This window comes from Nipponia nippon, unplaced genomic scaffold (genome assembly GCF_047370975.1).
Source record: "Nipponia nippon isolate SJK-2023a ecotype South Korea unplaced genomic scaffold, ASM4737097v1 scaffold_3, whole genome shotgun sequence".
NCBI classification, from domain to species: Eukaryota; Metazoa; Chordata; class Aves; order Pelecaniformes; family Threskiornithidae; genus Nipponia; species Nipponia nippon.
The window spans coordinates 15269052-15290834 of NW_028262347.1; the positions used below are offsets into that span (position 1 = coordinate 15269052).

Consider the following 21783-nt stretch of genomic DNA (forward strand, 5'->3'; position numbering starts at 1 on the left):
AACTGTGAAAGAAACAAGAATACTTTTATATAAAAATGATAAACAATACAGTAGTTATTTTACTGGTTATAAGGATAAGGTTCCTCCCTCAGGTGCTTTACCAAGTAATACAGCTAGTTGCTCTTTTTTTTCCTTAGGGTAGAAACACTTGATGGGAATCTTACTCTTTAATATCATTATGCAGGATTTTTATGAATGACTATAGTGGTTTTTTGTAATGTTCATTCTCTACTGTTTCTTGCTTTCCAATCACATCTTCTGTACTGGAAAACAAATAAAAGACAAATTCTGCATCTTTTCTTTTTCCTCTTCCGTGTGGCAGCAGTATTGAAAGTTAAAAGCTGTGTTTTGTGCTTCCATTGCTGGGTGGAATTTCTTTGTTGTGTTCATTCTAAGATGAGGTATTTCATATCTTTGTTACTACAATTAAAAATACATACTGAGATCTCCTTTGAAAACACAAAAGTGTGAAGTTACAAATGCATGGAATCTGAATTTCTTAACACAAATCAGTCAATATAGTTTTGCAAGATAATTGCAATTGAAATGTTTTTTGTTTACTTGAAAGTAGGAAAGATCTTTTGATCTTAAACTTCTGTGTTTTTTTGGTTGTCCTTGAACATGACATAGTCCCCTCCATCTGTTCTCTCACCCTCTTCTTCCCAAAATCTTCGTGAAGAGCATTGAAATACTGCAGATTGTTACCAAGAAATATAGTCCAGGTTGAACTGTGGTTAAAATTACATAAGAGTTCTTCTAACTGATAGAAAGAATTAAAGTTTGAAAGAGTGCAGCTTTCTGACTTGCTTGTGTTTAGATTCCTAAGCATAAGTGTAACAATTAGGTGAATGTCTACAAACTGCTTCCACAAGTAAAAGTAGAAGCGCTGTTGTGCTAGTCGTGTAACTCAAATGCCACTGATAAAACAGGGGAACTAGTTTTTGGAATCTACCTAAGTGAAAACATGTCAAAATAAAATTTGCTTAGCTGAAATCTCGGACTTCAAATAAGTCAAAAGAATTTACTTCTTGTCTAGTAGGTATCTAATAATTACAGTAGACTCCCAAGTCTTATTAAACAGCATAGAAAAAATAACTTAAATTAATCATTTTATTTGATGTCATGAAGCCAGCAAAATATTTAGATTGTTGAAGGCAATACCAGTATGTGTTTGTAGCCACATGTTTTTTCCCCAAAAAACCTTACTACTTCTTGGGAGGAATATTGGGCCTTAGAATTTAGACCTTCCAGTGACTGAATCACCATGATGTATACTGTTACATTTAATAAAAAAATAAATATACTTAGCCCTTACAGTTGTAGACATGACTTACAGAGTATTGTCACGTAATGTGGATTGTATGTACTTGCAGAAACACTGCAAGTTTATCAAGAATAATAACTTAAGGTAACAGGTGTAAATAATGTTTTCTTGGAGAATAATTGGTAAGTCGCATACAGGCATTTTGTGTAAGTTTAATCAACAGTTATTTACCAGTTTGTGGTAGATGGAGAAAAATGTTTGCAGTAAAACAGCCGATACAAAGAATGAGTTAAAGCCAAGATCTTTTTACTGGGAAACTACTTTGTTTTCTTAACCTTTGAATTTCTGTTTAAAGGAGTTTTACATCTTGCAGTGATATAGTATAACACACTAATGTAAGGTAGCTAGAGCATACTTCTTCAAGTAATAAGAAATATTGCTATCAAAAAGTAATTTTTTCCTCTTAATCTTCATGTGTTGTCTTGTACTTAATGATTCCTTGACTCTTCAGCTCAAATAATTGATAATTTTTGAATGGATAGGCCTTTTTGTGTGTGGCTTATTTTAAGTAGTATGGCAGGCGTTTAGTAAACTTGGAAACATCAAATGATTGGCAGTTAATTTTCAATTTTGCGGGCTGCTTCCTGTAAATATAAAATCTAAAATCTGTAAGAATGGTATTTTTCTGTATACCTCTGCTTACTGCTTCTTCGATAGATTTCTGTTCAATAAACTCATTCTTTCTGTAACTGCATTTACCTTTATTTCCCTTCTACCACTCATTCTTTTTCTCTTCCTAGTCCCGTATTTTGTCTAACTTCCACTGAGAGAAGAAAAGAAGGAGTGAAGAGAGAGAAGAGGTAAGAGGAAGTCTTCCATGTTTTAATGGACTGGCATAAATATTTGAGGAAGAGCGATTGCTTTCCATCGCTTCTTCAGGAATACACAAGAAGAGCACTCCTGGACCAGATAGTAAAGGGAAGATAGCCTGCGGCCAGTGGAAACGAGCTCTTCTGTGTGGCACAAGCTTTGCTAACTGACAGACTGGTTCTAGGTTTATGCTTAAAAGGGCAGCTTTCTTTCCATTGACTAGAGTTGGTGTAATGCACGTAATGACCTGTATACTGAAGAATTGATACTTGCATGATGGAAACTCAAGTTTTTTATGCATGAATCTTGAATACCAGGGAGGAGGCAGGTTGTTTTTTTTTTTTTTTCTTTTTTGTTCTAGATCCCAAACTCAAGACCAATTAATGAAGTTTGGCTGTCATTCCAAACATGACTGAAGTCTTTGTTGAATGTAAAGTCCTGTATTTATGGTATCAGGATATTTATAAGTATGGTGATGAACTCTTGATTTCACCGTGCTTGTTCTTACTCTATATTGGCATTGGATTAAAAGCAAAGTAGGAGGAGGAGCAGCCCTCCCCTGTAGTAGTTTGGCTGTAATAGCTGTGTTTCTTAAATAAGTTGGTCTAATGATCACTAGGTCTCTTGTCAGTACAACCAATAACTTAAAAAACAAAAATTTGATACAGTTAGGGACTTAGTACCCTTGAGATCTCTGAAGCTTAATGAAGATGCAGAAGGGGTTGGAAAGGGTCGGCTGTGAGCAGTATCCTGGGAGAAGCAGGGAGAGGAAGCATAATGATTTTAGCTGTTATCTGTCATGTATGTAACTCCAAACCAGCCATAGCAGGTACTTTTTGTTGTTGTTGTTGTTTTTGGCTGGCTGACAGGGCATGAAAGAAGGTGGTGAGATGGACCTGACTACTGACGATGTTTAGGCCAGTGTGGATGGCATAGGAGGTTATCGAGGGGCTTGTGAATGAGGCCAGGGCCAGTTAATATCGTGATGAGGAAGATGGGGAGGAAGATATTGCTATGAGGGATATGGAGAACATTAGGTCAGTGGGAATATTTGGGCACAAACTAAAAATACATAGGAAACCAGATTTCTTTTAGAACAAGTTGTTTCTTCTATGTGATTTGCAGGAGTTGGTCATTAATGGGTCCTAATCTGTATATTGTATTTGAGCATGCCTACTGTGTCTCATTTTTACCTACTACCCTTTTTTGTCTCAGCACAAATTTGAAGTAGACTGCTAACTTACCTGTTCGGTTACTGTAGAGAGCAGCAAACAGTAGCAAAGGCCTGAATTTGGACTCACAGTTGTTTCTAAGCCTGCATACTTCATACTGCAACTGCAGTGGTGTAACATCTGGAAGTTGGCTATCCCTCCTAATCTCTTAGCAAAATCTGTACCATGGTGGAGCATGTCAGGAGAAACAGAACTTCCTTGTGGGTAAGATTAGTCATTTATTCATGTATTCGGCTTCTAGGTCTGATTAAAGATGTGTTATCTCCTTAGAAACAGCTAGCAATAAATAAATATTCAGATTACTTTGATATATGTATTTATGCTACGTATATATATGCTGCCTATATTTGTTCCAGATTTGTGTGTAGATGCATATATATACATATATCTACACACATGAGTGCACAGAGTAATTCACTAGTTAAAGGATATCTAGAGTATACCATTAAAATGTCAGTTTCTATCACTAGTTTTCCAAATAACCTAACTATTGTATAGAAAAGATGTGAGTGCCCTGAGCAGTAGTAGAAAGCAGAAGTTTAGCAAAACATAAAATTTTTTTAGTAAAATCTTCTTAATGTTTTCTTCTCTCTCCTCCATGTAAACCCCCTCCCCCATTTAAAAAAAAAATTAAAAAGTTAAAAAAAAGAAAAAAAAGATGATGATTTTAGACAGGGAAGCCAAGTAGGAAAACTCAGTTTGTTGGCTCTGTGATAGTTCAGGACAGTAGTTTTCACACCGGATTTGTGGACTAGGACACACTGCTGATAGATGCATTTTCACTTAGGAATTTGTCCTGTAGAGATTGTGCTATGGCATAGGTGTATCAGCTTTTCTTAGGTCCATTCTTATGGATTTCTTTGTGAGAAAGGTGGTTCCCATGACCACAGGTTAAAATTAGTGCCCTGTAAATCCGAAGGAAAGCATGACAAGAATTGCTTTTGCTAATGATTGCAAAACATGTATACACATATGATGTAATCGGGGGTAGGGAAGAGGAAAATGTTAGAGTGCATGCTCAATAAAAGGCAATTTATGCATAGAAAATGTTTTTAAGTGTTCGTCCTCTAAATTCTGTTTCTCCCTTTTTCCAGTGTATGTAGTAGGCTTGATTTGGTGTCTCCATTTTAAGGTACATAACTACGTTCCTGTGTGCTATATTGAGTATCAGCACTTCAAATACACTTTTATTCACCTCCCTTTATAAGGAAAGTATTTTTAAGAGGAAGGAAAGCACCAGCGCACCTTGTAGAGTATTTTTCCTGGTGTGGTAAGAAAAATAGACAGAATGCTACCTTTTGGTCATGTGTCTATTACCTGAGATGACTTGCATAAACAACTAACACCAAGATCAGCAGGAGTCAGCAGAGGTCTGAAAGCAGTAGTACAATCTTGGAAATCTTTGCATCTAAGCAGAAAGACCTTGTTGAGATGGGAAAGTGTAGTTTCAGAGTGATCCTGTGTGACTGTAGAGCCAGCCTGGACCCACAGTAGCATGACTTTTCTACAGGGAGCAGGTAGAAGTTGGAGTTTTGGGTTGGGCTTAGTGCTATATGAGTACAGCTAGATTGCTTTTACATTCAAATTGACTTGACGTTACAACCAGATGAGCGTCATGTGCTGGTTGAACTGAAAGGTCTTGCTTGACTCAAGACTTTTATGCAGCTAGTTTGTGTATTTTACGTCTGAATCATTTTCATCTGTAAATCTGATAATTCTTGTCTACGCTTCTTCTTCCTTAGTCCATGCACGAGTGGCAAATTGACTGTACAGATCACTTTGTTTCAGCAATTTCATCTGTTTGTTCCAGTAAGCTTCAAGTTAATTCCCTTAGTTTTGTACACATCCCTTAAAAACGAATCATTATGTATACTGTGTGTATTCTGATACTTAAATACTGCTCCAGGAAATTGTTAATGATTTTGCCTGTATTTAAAGGGTGTGAGGCAATGGGTTTACCAGTACTCTTAGTTTAGCAAAAGAGAGCCTCTTCTGTGCTTGTGCTCAGGGGAAATAAGCTCTGCTTCAACATGGGGTGAACTGTTGATTTCTCCATAAGTTGGAAAACACAGGCTGTAACTTTTCAGATGTTCAGGAGTGACATTTCAGTTACTCAGTTTACTAAATGTGAGTAAATTATCACTTTAACCTTTTATATATCTTGTAATATGTATTTAAAGTTATATCATTTTGCTTTTAAGGAAAGGCAGTTGGCATATGTAGATAGGTTAGAAGGTTTTGATTAATTTTTTTCCCTTTAGTTATGTGTATTTCATATATAGACCTTGTGAAGATACAGAACAGACACAGTGCAGAGGTGGTAATTTGGTTAGTATATTAATCTTGCTGCAGTGACATTAGCTAAGGACTTTGAGGTAAAGTTGCATGCATCAGTATAAAATCTAAATAATTATTTATCTTAAGCCAGCACTGTTTCCACTCATGAAATACTCGGCATGATTATGGGCTAATCTAAATATAATTAGATTTTTCTCCCTTAAACTTCTGCTCTGCATTTAGGGATGCCCCGGTAATCTGTCTGCAGAGGCATTCTGTGATGAAATCTGCAAGTCTTGAAACATCTAAACTATGTAACTACTTTTTTTTTTTAATCTTTTAATTGTCAGTGGGTGGTGACTGATAGAGGCAATTGCTAGGAAAAAATAGTGAAGAACTTCAGGTGTATATTGAAGTCATAAAAACAGGAACAAAAAGCCTTGATATTTTTGTAATGCCTAGTGATGTGAGAAACTTGAACTGATTTAGCTATCAACTTGCTAAAATTAGCGTAGTCTTTTGTGTCTGTGGAAAATTCTTAGATTTGAACTAAGAAATAATTTAATCATAAGCTTAATTCATGACTTCACTGATGTCCCTTTATAAATTAGAAAACAAATGTTGTGTTGCACCTTGCTTTGAATTCTATTCCTAACTTGTATAGTGGATTTTTTCCACTAACTTTTAAATGGTTTTTGTCTTTAGTATCTATCACATGACAACAGAATCTGGAAATGGATTTATGGGGAAGGAAATACAAGGAACAATGGCATTGTCTGTGTAAAAAGCTGTCAGATGTACTAAGAAGAGTAAAACAGATTTCATTAATTTTTTTCCCTCTTTGGCTTTTGTAGTGTTGGGGTAAATGTGGATTAAAAAACCGCAAAATAAATGAAAAAAACCCCTTGTTGTAATAAGTATATGATATTATCTTGATATATTAATTTCTCTTGAGGATTTTTTTATCATTAAAGCAAAAAAGTTGCTAATGGTGCTGCTACCACTTATCTTTGATTCTTATGAAAAGTTTTGCATCTGTGTACCCAGATGACAGCTTTAGTATTCTTGCACGCACAGCATAGGTTCTAGCAGGCTCTTAGTCCTATTTCCTCTTCCCTCTCCCTTCTTAAAAAAGCTTAAATGCCTTGTGAGGGTGAGCTGCCAATGTAGCATAGAACCATGTGAGTTGTACCTTTCCAAGTACAGTAAGTACTGTTTGGTTTCTTCTGTCTTGAAAAATACGCTTCATGATTAATAAAAGTAAAGGTAAGAATAAAGAGTTCTCTGATCAGCTTTATATTGTTACTTTCTGTTTGAATGTAAGTATTGGGAACTCAGTTTCTGAATCTATAAAACAAAATGCAAGTAAAATTAGTTAAATGTTTTAAAAAATAATTTTCCTACCTTCTTAGAAAAAAAAAAAAAAGACACTTACATGGAAAATGCCATGGAAGAATTTGTCTGGACTCTTGACACTTAGAGGATGATTGATAGCTGGGATTATGGAACCTTGTTGGAGTCATCTGGACAGTTTGGCTAGACTTCAAGTTCTTATTTTTCAAGTGTACTTTCTGTCTAGGTGATCTATCATCTGCTTGTTTCCTGAAACTGTTCTATATAGCTTTTGATGGTCCTACATGAAGCAGGTGGAAGGAGGGGAAAAAAGGCATGCTGGTAAAGTAGTCCTGGAGTTCCTTTCTGCCAACATCTGATCATAGTAACTGGATTTCATTTTGAATGTTCGGACCCTGTAGGATTAGGTTCAAAAATACTGATGTAATTTCAGGAGATTACCCATTTACCTTCTGATTCAAGAGTTGAGCCCTCTATATTTGTTGTTTTTTTTTTTTTCCTTCCTCCGTATGCCAGTGAAAAAGTTAAGTTTTTTCTTCTGCTGTCACACAATTGATCTTAGAAGGGCATGGTCGAAAGGAAACATGTGGTCTTCGTTAGACCACAGAATAATGTTGTGTAAGTGGAATACCTCAGGGATAATATGTAAGTTTTATTTTCTGTTGTTTAATGCATAAATGATGTTCTTTGTACAAAGCCACACAGATGAATAATTTGGAATGTATTGTGCTCTTGTACTTCTGTTGTTAGAGCACAATTCATTTAAAAAAAATGGTTCTGGTATCATAAACAAAGTGGATCATGAGAAGTATGGTGAGGCTTCAAATATTTTAGACTTGATATGGCCATTAAGTCAAAAAACTCCTGTGTATTCTCTAGAGAGAAAAAGAACTTGGATAGAAAATGTAAGTCAATGTGATTGAATTAGTAAAGTGTGATAAGTGTCTTGCAGGAGGTTGATCTTGCGTGAGGTAAATGCTTTAACCAGCTTGATCAAAAAGTTTTTTGTTTTTTAAGATGAAAATTGTAGTATTAGGGCAAGGTAAACTTTTTAACTGCAATTAAATAAAAGCAAAATTTCTTCAAATAAGGAATGTGCTTTCCTATAATAAAGCTGTGCTGGTAGGGTGGTAATGAAGAAAATCTGATGAATCTAAGAAATTGCCAAAATTCTTTCAAAGCTTACGGTGTATTATTGCTAAAAGAATAGTGGGCCCTAACAAAAGTGGAGGACCTCTGCTGTTGAGATTAAGGCATGGTAGATGAGCTACTTTGCCCAATAAAGAGCTGGTCATTGAACTTTGGACCAGCAATTTTCATAGAATCATAGAATATCCTGAGTTGGAAGGGACCCACAAGGATAATCAAGTCCAACTCCTGTCCCTGCATAGGACAACCCCAAAAATCATACCATATGTCTGAGGGCGTTGTCCGATTACTTCTTGAATGTTGTCAGGCTTGGTGCCATGACTGCCTCCCGGGGCAGCCTGTTCCAATGCTCCACTACCCTCTGGGTGAAGAACCTTTTCCTAATGTCCAACCTAAACCTCCCCAGCATATCTTCCTGACATTCCCTTGGGTCCTATCATTGGTCGTCAGGGAGAAGAGATCAGCACCTGCCCCTCCTCCTTCCCTCGTGAGGAGGCTGTAGACTGATGAGGTCTCCTCTTCTCCAGGCTGAACAGACCCAGTGACTTCAACCGCTCCTCGTGCGGCTTCCCCTCTAAACCCTTCACCATCTTTGTGGCTCTCCTCTGGACACTCTTAGGTAGCTGTGTATCCTTTTTGTATTGTGGTGCCCAAAACTGCACACACTACTCAAGATGAGGCCGCACCAGTGCAAAGTAGAGTGGAACAATCACGTCCCTCGACCAGCTAGCACAGTGCTTGTTGCACCCCGGGACACGGTTGGCCCTCCTGACTGCCGGGGCACACTGTTGACTCATGTTCAAATTCATGTTCAATTTTTATATAGTGCCTTTTAACTATATGACCCTGAACTTAACTAGACAAACCAGTGTGGTCTTTCTAACTTTCAAATTCATGTACTGCTTGAAGAAAGACTTTCTTAAACAGTAAGTTGTGTATAATCTGCTTGGATTGTAGGAAGACTTCTTCTCTAGCACTCTTCTTTCCACTCCTCCTGGCCAATTATTTAAATGAAATGCACCTATGAAAACAATTTCTTAGAAGGCCATGGGTGACAGATTGTCAGAGTTCTGAAAGAATGACTTGAAATAGATGGGTACTTGCAGAAATTGGAAACTACCATATTATGATAGCAGATAGTATTTTATGACTCATCTAAAATACCAAGCTTCAAAGGATAAGCAATCACTTTTAAGATGGATAAGGAAGAAAGTTCCCCAGTGGTTACACTATTTTCTGTTCTGAACTTTCCAATTTTTGTAGTATAATCCAATAAAAGTTCTGGGAATGTTTTAGTGTGTTATGACAATACTTCTGGTTCTGATGTGACAGAAAATAATTGTTTTCCTTCATCCCAAATCTGGTATCACTGTGGTCTTCGTCATTGGATGGCCTATAAGGTCACAGTTCTCTTAATAAGTGGGCATAGTGTGATGAATTTATCTTGGGTCTCCCCCCGCCCCCATTATGGGAGTTCGTTGAGGGTGGCTACTCATAAATAATGAGCTATATTTGTTTGAAATCACTTGTCTGTGTAGGTGTTGCAAGCCGGTGACTGCCTCCATTCTTCCATACTTAACCATAGGTAGAGGAAAAATTTTGTGCATGTGTGTGTGGTGAAGACCTGAAATCTTAAGATGGTAAAAATAATGAGGTAGTGTAACAATCATGTTCTGCTTCCTTTTGGATGGAACAATGTCTGTTTAATGCTGTTTGGCAGAATAAATCTGAGTTCCTGAAGTTTCTGATTTTATTCAGAGTAGATTAGTGTCTTGGAATTTTTGAGGGAATTCTGACTAAGGTTTAAAGATGTGTTTCAATAGCTTGTAGGGTAACAAGTTTATCTTGGCTCTGTTCTGCGCCCCCCCCCCCCCCCCCCCCAAGAATGGTGACATATTTGCTTGGTCAGGGATGGTGTCACTAATTGGGCCATGTGTTAGCAATTAATTTTTTATCTATACATAGCTCTAAAAACATATACATAGCTCTCTCCTCTTTCTGCATTACTTAAAAAAAAAAAAAAATAAGCCCCAGACTTCACTTGATTCTCAGATTTGGTAACCACATCTCTTCTTTCTGTGTTGACAATGAAGGTCACTTGAATATATGATGATTGGGTAACCTCAGTTGTTTTATGTAAGTTTGCAGATGTTACAGCCCATGAGGCAGCTGTGTTAAGGCAGGTTCTTCACTTGCATCAGTCTCCTGGGCATTTTTGCCTCCATTAATTTCCAGTTGTTATTCTACCTGGTCAGAAGCATTTAAAGAAAACTCAATTAAGAAAAACCACACACCGCCAAAAGCAATTTTAACTGCGAGAAACGTGTCGATCCCAGGCAGTGGTGTCCAGTATGTCTTCTAGACCTACTTTGAAACATACTAAAACTGTTTTTTAGAATTATCCAATAACAAGCATAAAATAAAATCTCTGTTATGCTTATGATTTGTTAGCGTAGGTGAAACTGCAGTTGGTAGTGAAACAACCCTTAACCTGTGATAGCTGATTTACCTGGACTAAAAAAGTTGATGGTTTCCTTTCAATTATTGGGTAGGAATTAATATAAATGTTTTACTTGTTCAGAAGAAGAGAACTAAATGGTAAGCTGACGTTTCCTGTAAGTTATAGATGAGGCCATTCAAGGTTCTACCCTATGAGTAAACGATATGGTGACAGAATGAGTGCTCACTTAAACTGTAAGAGCGGCCTGGGGTTTCTTTTATGCTGCTACTAAAAATATTCTATACCTGGTTTTGGTTTAACAGGTTTTTCTTGCTGCTTATTCTTGAAAATAGTATTTTTTTTCCTTAATTTTATGCATACCTAGTGATATAGTTTGACATTTGTGGTATTTGATAAGAAAATGCTCAGTGTTTAAATGAGGAAAGCAAGATATACCAACGGCTAGTTGGCTTGATTTGCTTTCCAGTTCATTGTATTTGGTGACTCATGTAATGGGACCAAAACACAACTTCTGTTGTGTAGAGGGAGAATGAACTGTAGAAGGTTTAGGCACTTAAGAGCATACCGAGATGTTTGATGTTAATTGTCAGACTTCAGTAGTGAGATAAAATAAGAAGTTAGATGAAGACTTGGTGGCAGCTCATACCTTAGAGATGCCCTGTAGATTCCACTTCATCATCCTGAAGATACCGACTTTATCAATAAAATGTGCACATTCAGATGTAAGTCCACAATGCTTTTCTGAAGTCCTTTTTATAAGTACCCCATTTTTCGCTGGAAGCTTGTTAGTTTTTCTTGGCAATCTAGTGTTTGGCAAGGATGAGTGTGTTAAAATATGTTGATGTCAAAACTGTTGGGCTTTTGTAGACTTCAACTAAGATACTACGCTTTGTCAGATGGGAGGAGTGTATTTATTAGGCACTGTATGTGTTTCATTGCAAAGTGGTCTATGTTCTTGCAATTTTGACATTTTGGAAGGAGTTTTGCAATTATTCATTATGAAAGTATTGAAGATGGGGGTATTTTGCTTCAATTGCCTAGTCGCTTGTGGAAAACCTTGTCGATATTAGGCTACAAAAAATGCATTAGTTGCACTAATCTGTGAATAGAGGCAGCTGAAGGGCTATGTATATCTTCTCTCCTGTACTTGGTTGGGTGTTCTGCTCTACTCGGTAAGAGGAGTGGGAGACTAGTAGTAACTGGCATACAGGTAGGATTGTTGTATTCCCTTATGCGAGTCAAGCAGATTGTAGCTTTGCTCTACAATTAAAAACTACTACTGATTCTTTTTAGTTTACTACTTTAAAAAAAAAAAATCACTTCGAAAAGTGGCACCCGATGGGTTTAATATCTTCTGATGGTGATCTATTAAAATGAGATGGAAATTGTTTCATATCGTTATTGTGTATCGTTAGAATGCGTTTAGTTTAAAAAATACCGAATGGAAGTTATGATACTGGTTTTTTTTGACATCCTTAGTTTGTATTGTGGACATTGAAATTTGTTTTTTTTTTTTAAAGTGCAGAACAAAAGTGAACAATGCTCTCTAAGAAATACTCGAAAATTCTGTAACCAGGTTTCTATTGAAAGGTACAGCAACTGAGCTCTGACAACATAGAGCAGTAAGCAAATGTACTTCACATTCAGTAAGTCTGCAATAAAGTGAATCTTTGTCACCTCACTGAATGTGATGAATGGTTTTTTTTTTTTTAATCACCAATTTAAATCATAAAATTTTTGTCAGTTTGTAATATTTTTAAGTTCAGGCCTTAAGATCATCGCACACTTAAAATAAGTGTATTTGTAGTTAACTTTTAAAGAAGATTGAATGTTTTCTTTTCCTTATGTAAAATAAAACTAATGAAATAATTGTGACAGATAAAAGTTACTGGGTTTGGTTGTTTGTTTGTTTGTTTGTTTTTGAAAATACGTGATGTAAGATTGCCTGGGTTTAAAATGAACTGACTCAATCTTCTGCTTTGTGTTTTTTTGTTTGTTTGTTTAACAGGGTTTGTGGATGCACTTAGATGTTTGCAATGAGCACTGTGGCTGGCATGCCCCAGTGTTTTGGATACCAATGCATAGGACTCCGTAGTAATCGAATTTATCAGAAACGAACGTCATGAGCATAGCGATCCCATTGGGGGTTGACACAGCAGATACTTCTTATTTGGAAATGGCTGCAGGCTCAGAGTAAGTATGTGAATGTAATTTGTAAGTTTTCGTATCTTTTTTTTTCTTTTATTTTTTCCCTAGTGAATATTTTTTGAATACAGTTGGAGAGGACTTAAGAGTCTCCTTAGTTTTATTGAATCTTTAATTAGTTTAGTAACTGTCACTTTGTTCTTCAATCAGTTTCTTCCTCTGCAGGGAGAGCAAAGGAGAGAAGCTAAACTGTTCTACAGATGCGTATTTTTCTTGCTTATCAGACTGAGAAAAAAAGATGGTGCCTGGTTTGCTTTTCAGCCTTAAAATATTTTGCCCTTTCAGTTTCCTTTTAACTACATGTAAAAAAATATTTTTGATTTCCCATGTTAGAAAGGTAAATTCATTTGGTGTGGTAAACGGCAAGAAAGTGGTAGTAATTAGACAAGGGTGCCTTTATTAAAGTTGAAGGCCTAGCTTAATTGTCTAATACCATGTCTTCACAAAGTTATTTTATATTGAAAAGCTTGTAGAAATTCACTTGTTAATCATTCATTTCAGTTAGTAACTGTGTATAAAGGATTACAGAGAGCCAATGAAATCCTGAATTCAAGAAAGTCTTCCTTTGCATGAAATAAGCATAGTGAATATCTGGGTTTTGTGGGGGGGGTTTTGTTTTGGTTTTTTTTTGGGGGGGGTGGGTGGGTGGGTTGTGTTTGTTTTTTTGTGTGTGTGTGAGGGGGTTGTGTGGGTTTTTTTGTGGGTGTGTGGGGGTTTTTTGGGTGTGGATTTGTTTTTTTGGTGTGTTTTTTTTGTTTTTTTTTCTCCTCCCTTTCCTAGTGGTGTCTGAAATCTGTAGAGTATCAATAGGCTAGCATTTAGGTATTGTTGATCTCTGACTGGAGATTTTTCCTGTCAAACACCTACCTTTCCATGTGTGTAGTATTGACCTGGCTGTTGAATGTTATGAGAGGAGAAATAGCATTTTGGACAACTTGGCTCTTTCAGAGGTAAAAGACCAAGATGGTGTTATGACTTTTACCAGTGTACATCGGTACATCATTCTGTTGAGCTCTGTATGTTTCAGAATACTATCTGGACTTTTTTTTTTTCTTCTCTGTTGCTTTTGCATTAGTAGAATATATGACAGGTGAGTGTTTTGGGAAGGAGATGGGTGTCAAAAGGTGCTGAAGTTTAAAGATGAAGAGAGTTTGTGTAAGCCACAGTGAATCTTGTATACTTCTTTGCATATACATACAGAAAAAAATGTAGTTCATTTCTTAAGATCCAACAAAAAATGTTAAATTATTTTATATTAAATTGGGTTTTGGTTTGGGTTTTTCTTTAACCACTTGAGATGCTGTTACTCTTTGCCATCCTCTGACCCTTTCTGTAGTAAGGTTAAAGACTTGCCCTATCTTTGGTGACCACAAAAATACATTTGCTTGTTATAGATATTGAAACAATGGATTAGACTTATTTTACATACATGCTTGAAGTCTTTCATAAATCAAAAATAAACTTCATAAAGTGGTCCTTCATTTAACAGGTGCGTTGAATATCTAACACAAATTTAAATAGCTTACATGCAGTCTTTGCTTGAGAGTATGTGCTAAGTAGTATTACTCTGTTTAAGAAGCAAATGGCTTTCATTCCAAACTTTGAAAGAAACCGTACGCCCTGAGTAGAACTCTTGAACAGCTTTTTAAAGGGATATTTGTCTCCTGTGCTTTCAGTTATATATGAGGCTATTCTAACTGTGCCATTTTTCTGAAGAAAACCAAGAATTCGCACTTTTTAGCTTTTTGTCATATTAAATTTTTGAAGTTGTTTTGTTGATCTCTCATATCCTGAACACTAGTTTCCTTGGTGCAGAAAAATTTTTGAGTGACTTGTTCACAGCTCTTTTCATTTTCTTTTCCTGTGGTTTTCTTTTATGTTTAGAGAAGGTCATGATTCCTGAGGTTGCTAACATTCCTTGCAGACACAGCATGCCATGCTGAAATTTAAATAAATAAATATAGTTGTCAGTATAAACAAGATAGAGCTCACAGTGTGTTACTTGCTTGATACTGTGGCATGGCGATCCAGTTAGGAAACTGCTTTTCTTCAGATGTTAAGTGACTGTTGCCAATTAGATTAATTCTTGTCATCTCTGCCGTACTTACACTGAAAAAATGTGTAGTTGCGTGATTGGCTTATGCTGACTTAAAAGCCATGTCACTGTCTAAAGAAGTGTGACACAAAGGTGTGTCCCTAACCTACCAGCTTATACAGTTGTAAACCTTTTCTGTCGCCATCTATGTGTTTACATGGGTTTTGTACATTTTTTTCCGGAGAGTATCATGTTGGGTATAGATTGTATTGATAGCGATCATAGGTTGTCTTTGAGCAAGTTCTGGGGTTTTCCGAGAGGGAGGAGTTGGAATTTCTTCACTGTAACTGACAGGTCTGGTATTACTTCATCAGTTGCTGAAGCATGAGCAAACACAAGAACGGGGGAATGGCAAACTTGGTTATGTAGGAGAAGGAGCCCAGGAAAAAACTCTTGGCTTAGTGCTATCTCTTAGTGCTGAGAGATTTTTCCTTATACTTCAAACTAAGGGATAAGCCCATTAAAAAGGTGAATAGTTCATGTGATTACATAGTTTCACATATTATTTAAATAATTGTAGCAAATAGCTGTGTGGAGAATAACTCTTACTAAAAGGATTGAATGTCTTAAAAATTGGGTGAAATAGTCTTTCTTATGTTACTTGTACCTAAGTGAGCTCTCCAGTGGTAGCTTGATCTTCGTAGTGCCATAGTAGTCAGAACACATATATTTTGCCTTTATTTGTAAAAGGCTTACTAAAGATGAATGTGTGGGACTTATTACTGTTAAAGACCTTGTAATACTAAGCAGAGCCAGCCATTTTGGAAGGTTCAAAATGCGCTTCCTGACTTAAGCAAGTGTTAGTCTAGCTTAGAGCATGAGTAAGCTACACATTGGGAAATGCCATTGATGGTACTGCTGTCCTGTTTTTAATACTTGTATATGGTTTTTTTCTGAGAGAAGGCCCGTATAATGAACCGAACAGCCACAGTACATGGATCATTGTATTGAGTTCAATATCCAGGAGAAGAGATTATGAACGTTGTTGTAGTCTTAAATAAATGAAAACCTACCTTCCCGTGACTGTTGTTGAAACAGGGAGGTGTGTGTTTTTTTGGTTTTTGTGTGTGTGAGTTTTTTTTGTTTGTTGGTTGGGGTTTTTTTGGTTTTTTTTTTTTTTTGTTTTTTTTTGTTTTTTTTTTTGTTTTTTTTTTTTAGTATTTTAGGACAGTGGGAAGCTTGCCAGTTCCTGAATAGGTGGTATCAGGCCAGCCTATACTTGTAGGGCCTGCTATGAGATGCAGAGGTAGCACAACTACCACTTCGTGGTAGAAAAGTAGTGCTCACTTCTTTGTTGTCTAGGTAGTGAAGCCCATCAGATGTGTTTGGTTAGATGAAGTGTCTTGAAATGGGAAATACTGTTTTTTCATATCAAATATAGTACATTCCTTTATCTGAGCTGACCTTCAGCCAGATACTGCTCGGGTGTGCTGGTGCACAGAAGAAACAAACCTGAACTCTTGAAAATTAGACCTGTGAAACTGGTGTATGGCAGATTGATGCTGCTGAAGCATGCTTGGAAGCAAGAGGTGCCATGACAAATGTTCTCGGGCAGTACTATTAGCTAAGTTTTCATAGCTAAAGCTTGGATATCCGCCTGCCTTTGAAAATTTTACTTTTAGTGAGATTTTCTTTCTCATTTGAATACCTACATTTTTATAGAAGTGGTTGATGGCCCCAAGTGCTAAGGACTGATTGTATTTTGGGTGTTAGTCAAAAACAGCTCCCCCCCCCCTCCTTTTTTTAATTACCACATGGTCAGAAACAAAACACTATTTACATTATTTAAAAGGAATGGGGTGGGGGAGAACGGACTTTTTAAAGAAAAATTGAATATTGCTTAGAATGGTTGATAGTTGATTCCTATAATATAGGTTAACTATAAGCTTGTAGGGACTGAGTTTTCTAAACTATCTGAGCTCGTGTGCTTATTTAATTTCTCAATAATGCCACCTGCTGGCAACATGCAGAATATTTTCAGTTTGCATTGTACTTTTAAATATGAACAGCAGGAAATGACCCAGAACATGAGTTGTTTCACTTGCACAGTGAAAATTATTAGGGGTTTTTAAAAAGACAGGTATCTTTTTTGCTTTTTTATTAATTTGAGAAAATACTGTGTTCCTGTTTTCAAGTTATAGGAATGTCTTAAATCATGGCAGCCCAAGAGCATGGGGGAAGCTCTTTGTGGTGCTTTTTATTTTGTCCCTTGTGAATATTTTGCACAGTTTTGAATTGCTAACCACAACACCTAACAAATATAGATGACATTTTAACAAAATACCATGGTCAGTTTATCATGGTAATATTTGTTTATTTTAGGGCATAATGTTAGGATTTTGGTCTAACTTCAAATATACTATATTGTAATACAAACATTTCAGTTTTGATGGAAACTAAAAATACCATAAATATATATATATCCTTTAGTTATACACTAAGGGTGCAGTTGTTTGAGGTGAAGCTGAAAAATGTGGTATGGCCAGAAGACTGTCAAGCTTAGTACCTCAATCTGTTACAGAACTGACTTTTATGTTTAAAAATATGAGCAAGAAAAACCTCATTGTCTTCTTTCACATCTGAATGCTTATACTTTTTATTCCTGAAAACTTGCTTTTTGGGATGCCCACAAAAATATCAATGGTGAGATTAGGGTGGGTGTCTATAATACAGTAGTTAGTGCCTTGCTACTTGAGTAAAAAAATTTTTAAAAATTGATTTTTAAATTAAGTGGTATCTCATGCTTTAATCGGCTATACAATTAAATATTTTACCAAGAGGTATTCCTTCACAAAAATCTCCAATTCTGAGATGCCTATTTGAGAAGGCGGCTGTGACCTTTGGGCAAGTGATAGTATAGAGGGTGTGTTTCCTGTCAAGGTCAGGTCAAGCACATGGTGGGCAGAAGAGGGGTAACAAGGAATTCAGTGAAGGACGTATTAAAGTGTTGGCAGACCTCTCTCCAAAGTTAGAAGGTTGTCTGTAATTCTGTGGAGGAATGATAGTCCTTCTGTACTGCTTATGGGATGAATGTCACTTTTCTGTTGACTGTAAAGGAAACCTACGATGATTAATTTCTAGCTTCAGTGAATACTCTGCCACCTCCTTCCCTTATTTCTTGATCTCCTCCACACTGTTCCCCACCCCAGTGTGGCATTTGAGTGGATAAATGGAACAATAACAGTTACATTCAAAGCTCTGGTGAGCATGTTATAATTTAAAATATCTGCGGCCTCCCTGGATAAGCATTTGAAAAAAGCTTTGCTGAAAGCTGATTCTGCTCTAATTTTGTATTTGTGTTAAAACTTTTTTAATAACAAAGATGTAATTGCCCTTGTGTCTCACCTAATTTTCTCCCACCCATTTTCTGGCTTTCCATGCTCAAGAAAGCTATGCTTTTTCCTTTTTAACCCTGTACTCTGAATCTGTTTTATGAGTATTAAAATAGTTGGGGATAAATGCATTGGTTTCCTGTATTGGTTTTGGAAGCTTAATGCTTCTGCTTCCCGCAACTGCTATGCCTCTAAATATTAAACTTGGTTCTCTTAAGTGGTTTATAAATTGCTAGAGTAGGTTGAAATAGATTTAGAGAGTAGGGTGTATTGTCTCGTATTTTGCAAGAGATTTAGAACACCTTTTTAATTTTTGTAGTCAGTTGATGGAATACGCATGACCTCTCTTTTTAGGACATTATTTCCCTTCTGGTATCTTTCACTGAATGCTCCCATGTTGAAGTAGCTGGTGTTTAGGTTGTGGTAATATTCATCTTTAATGAAGGAAACTCTCCTAAATTAATTGTGGCATTGCTGAAGGATGAATTGTGCCTGAATTCCCTGCCCCGACCTGTATCAGTAAGCTTTCCTGCTCTGAAAACTGAGTATTTTCCATATACTGAAGCAAACAAGACCTAGGTTAAGCATTGAATGCATAGTGAATAAGAGTAACAATGCTGCTGCTTGTCCCATTCAATAAATGTTGAAGAAGAGCAGTAGAAGCAATACAGTGGTCAAGACCCTCTTGAACTGGAGAAAGATAAGTTAATTTCTGTCCTAGCCGTGATGGATGGATAGTCAATGCCTCATTCATTGGCATTTTGATTGGCTAGATCCTTGGAAGTATTAGCTGGATGACATTAATGGTGTATGATTGCTGCACAAATGCATTATGTCAGTAAATAGGTAAGGGCAAATCTGTTGGAAAGGCACAACTTTTTCAACTTTTGTGTTGGGTTTGTTTTTTTTTTTTTAATCATGAGTTTGATGAACCTGGCAAATTCTGAGCTGCTTCTAGAAGATAATTCCAGCAAACTGAATAAAATTATTTTCAAGTTGAGAAGTGGTGTAAAGAGATTAAATGAGGATTTTTCTGGGTTTATGAGGTAACGAAGGGCAAGCGTTGCGAGAGTCGGTTTTTGTCTCATGCTAGTCAGAAGTTGTATTTCTTAGGTTAGTACTTCACATGACTTGGGCACTCATGTGTTTGCTCACTCTCTAAAAAAATGCAGCTGGTGACTGTTAGACATTATGTTTTAAAAAAGACGTTTTTTCTTTGGACTGTAGAAACCAAAGTGTTCACCCAGTAGTGTTTTTAACTAGTGTTTCTTTTTAAACAATTTTATCATGTAGTAACCTCACATGGGGAAAAACTAGTAAAAAGAAATAGGCCACCAAAATGTTAGTAGGACACTTTCAAGTAGATGTGAAAATACCGTATGTTGTTTCCAGAAAGCTAATGATTAATTATATTCTTAGAAAAAGTGTTACCAACAAATCTAAGTTGGTGATGTCCTTTTAAATCAAACCAGTATCGCTTCATGGCATAACAAAAAAGCCTCTATTTAATATCTTAATGTCTAAGAAAAAAACACTGATACCTATTTTAACTTAACATTCAGAAATATCAATGTTATTTAAAAAATCAGTTCAAGGAATTATTAAAATATTTTTGATGGGAAATAGATTTCACACATAATAAATCTAAAATAGGAAAAATGAACCAGGCTTGATTGGTGATGCAAATCAAAAGCCACTTCAGTTTTAGATGTTGATATTCTGCCCTGACTTTCAATGTAAAAAAAAAAAACAAAACCAAAAAAACAAAAAAAACCCAAACCAAAACACAAACCAACAACAACAACAAAAAACAAACCAAAACAAACAAAAAACCCAAAACAACAAAAACCCCCCAAAACAACAAACAAACAAAAACCCAAAAAAACTTCAGGTAACTCTGGGTTCATTGAAGTTTGTCCTAGTGTGATTGAATCATATGGTGCAGTGAAAAAGCTACCAGTACTGACTAAAAGCGTCTCAGTCATGAGAGTGTATATATGCTTGTATGCACACAGGAATGTAACCGCTGAGAAAAGGTAATGAAGGTATAATTTCTTGTGCTCAAAAATATCTTCCTGTTTTAGTATTCCTTTATCTTCCTTGTCTTTCATGTCGTGGATTAGTACATAGTTTTGTGTATTAAAGCACTGTCTTTCACTACAAAACCTCTCACAAATCTTTCTTATTTTTTTTCTTTCTGTTTAAAGATACATCTATAAACTGCCTTTTTAGGTAGATTTACCCTACTTAGGATTTCTGGTTCGTATGGGTGGTTAAGGTTGGTGCACTACCTCTACCACTAGATGTCGTTGCAGAATTGAATAGGATTGGTGGCAGTGCAGGGCGATACCGGTTTGCAGCTCTCTGAATTACTGCTTCTATCTTTCATCATAATTAAGCTGAAGTCCTTTCTGCAGTTTCTGTTACAACTCTGTAGACTTAGGCATACAGACTCATGACTCCCTGACAAAGTGTGTAGCACGCTTTTCTGTCCCAGATTTGCAGCTTGTGTCACGTGATTCAGCATGCATTTTTTTTAAGAAAAATTCTGTAACTCTACAGAGGCATAAGTTCTCTGCCACTCCAGAAGCTTAATTTTAAATGAAAGAGGAGGGTTGGATTTCCTTGTTTTTCTTGGGGTGAGGGGGCAGTTGGGGCTGTGAGTTTGTTCTGCCCCCCCCCCCCCCCCCCCGCTCCTTTAAACAGGAACAGCAGGCAGTTAATTAGAAGTAGTGCAACAAGTACCTGTAATTTATTAATATAAATTACGTATTAATTGTATTTATTCTTCTGTCTTTTGCTTTGCAGACCAGAATCTGTAGAAGCTAGCCCTGTGGTAGTTGAAAAATCAAACAGTTATCCGCACCAGTTGTATACCAGCAGCTCGCATTCACACAGTTACATTGGTTTGCCCTATGCAGTAAGTTTCGTGCTAAGTATTCTGTATAAAATAGATTATGTAAAATCTGCTGTTTTTAAATGGAAAAACTGATTCATGCTTACATTTTTATATCTTATTGGGAGTTGTGTAAGTTGACTAAAGGTGGTTGATTAGAAGCAGAATTCAGAACATAGTGCATTTGTATGTAAAACATAGTTGAGAAGGTAAAAAACAAGAAGGAGCAATTACAGAAACAAAAAATTATTACTAAAAATAAGTCTCTGAAATTCCTTACAAAGTGAATTCTTATGCTTTGGCTTAAATAACCATCAATGTATGAACATTTAAGAGCTGTAACTTCTCTTTCAACAAAAATCTAGGACCATAACTATGGTGCTCGGCCTCCTCCAACGCCTCCAGCTTCTCCTCCTCCATCAGTGCTTATAAGCAAGAATGAAGTAGGCATATTTACCACTCCCAACTTTGATGAAACCTCCAGTGCTACTACCATCAGTACGTCAGAGGATGGAAGCTATGGAACTGATATTACCAGATGCATTTGTGGCTTTACACATGATGATGGATATATGATCTGTTGTGACAAATGCAGGTAATGAATATTAAATTAATTTAAAAGGTAAAAATTACTTAAACCTCCAAGCTG

General features: G+C 36.4%; 1 protein-coding gene across 7 annotated transcripts in view; it reads left to right on the forward strand.

Moving 5' to 3' along the window:
- KMT2E (lysine methyltransferase 2E (inactive)) overlaps positions 1 to 21783 on the forward strand; it is a 63404-nt gene that overhangs the window by 5839 nt on the left and 35782 nt on the right. For 2 of the 7 annotated variants that reach the window (XM_009462889.2, XM_087768043.1), the window contains exons 2-5: positions 2065 to 2124; positions 12615 to 12799; positions 21047 to 21158; positions 21500 to 21729. In XM_009462889.2, the coding sequence (XP_009461164.1) occupies positions 12729 to 12799; positions 21047 to 21158; positions 21500 to 21729 (413 nt within the window). In that variant the 5' untranslated portion in view covers positions 2065 to 2124; positions 12615 to 12728. Of the gene's footprint in view, positions 1 to 2064; positions 2125 to 12126; positions 12253 to 12614; positions 12800 to 21046; positions 21159 to 21499; positions 21730 to 21783 lie in introns of all 7 variants that reach the window. The other 5 variants (XM_087768037.1, XM_087768038.1, XM_087768041.1 and 2 more) reach the window with 5 other exon arrangements.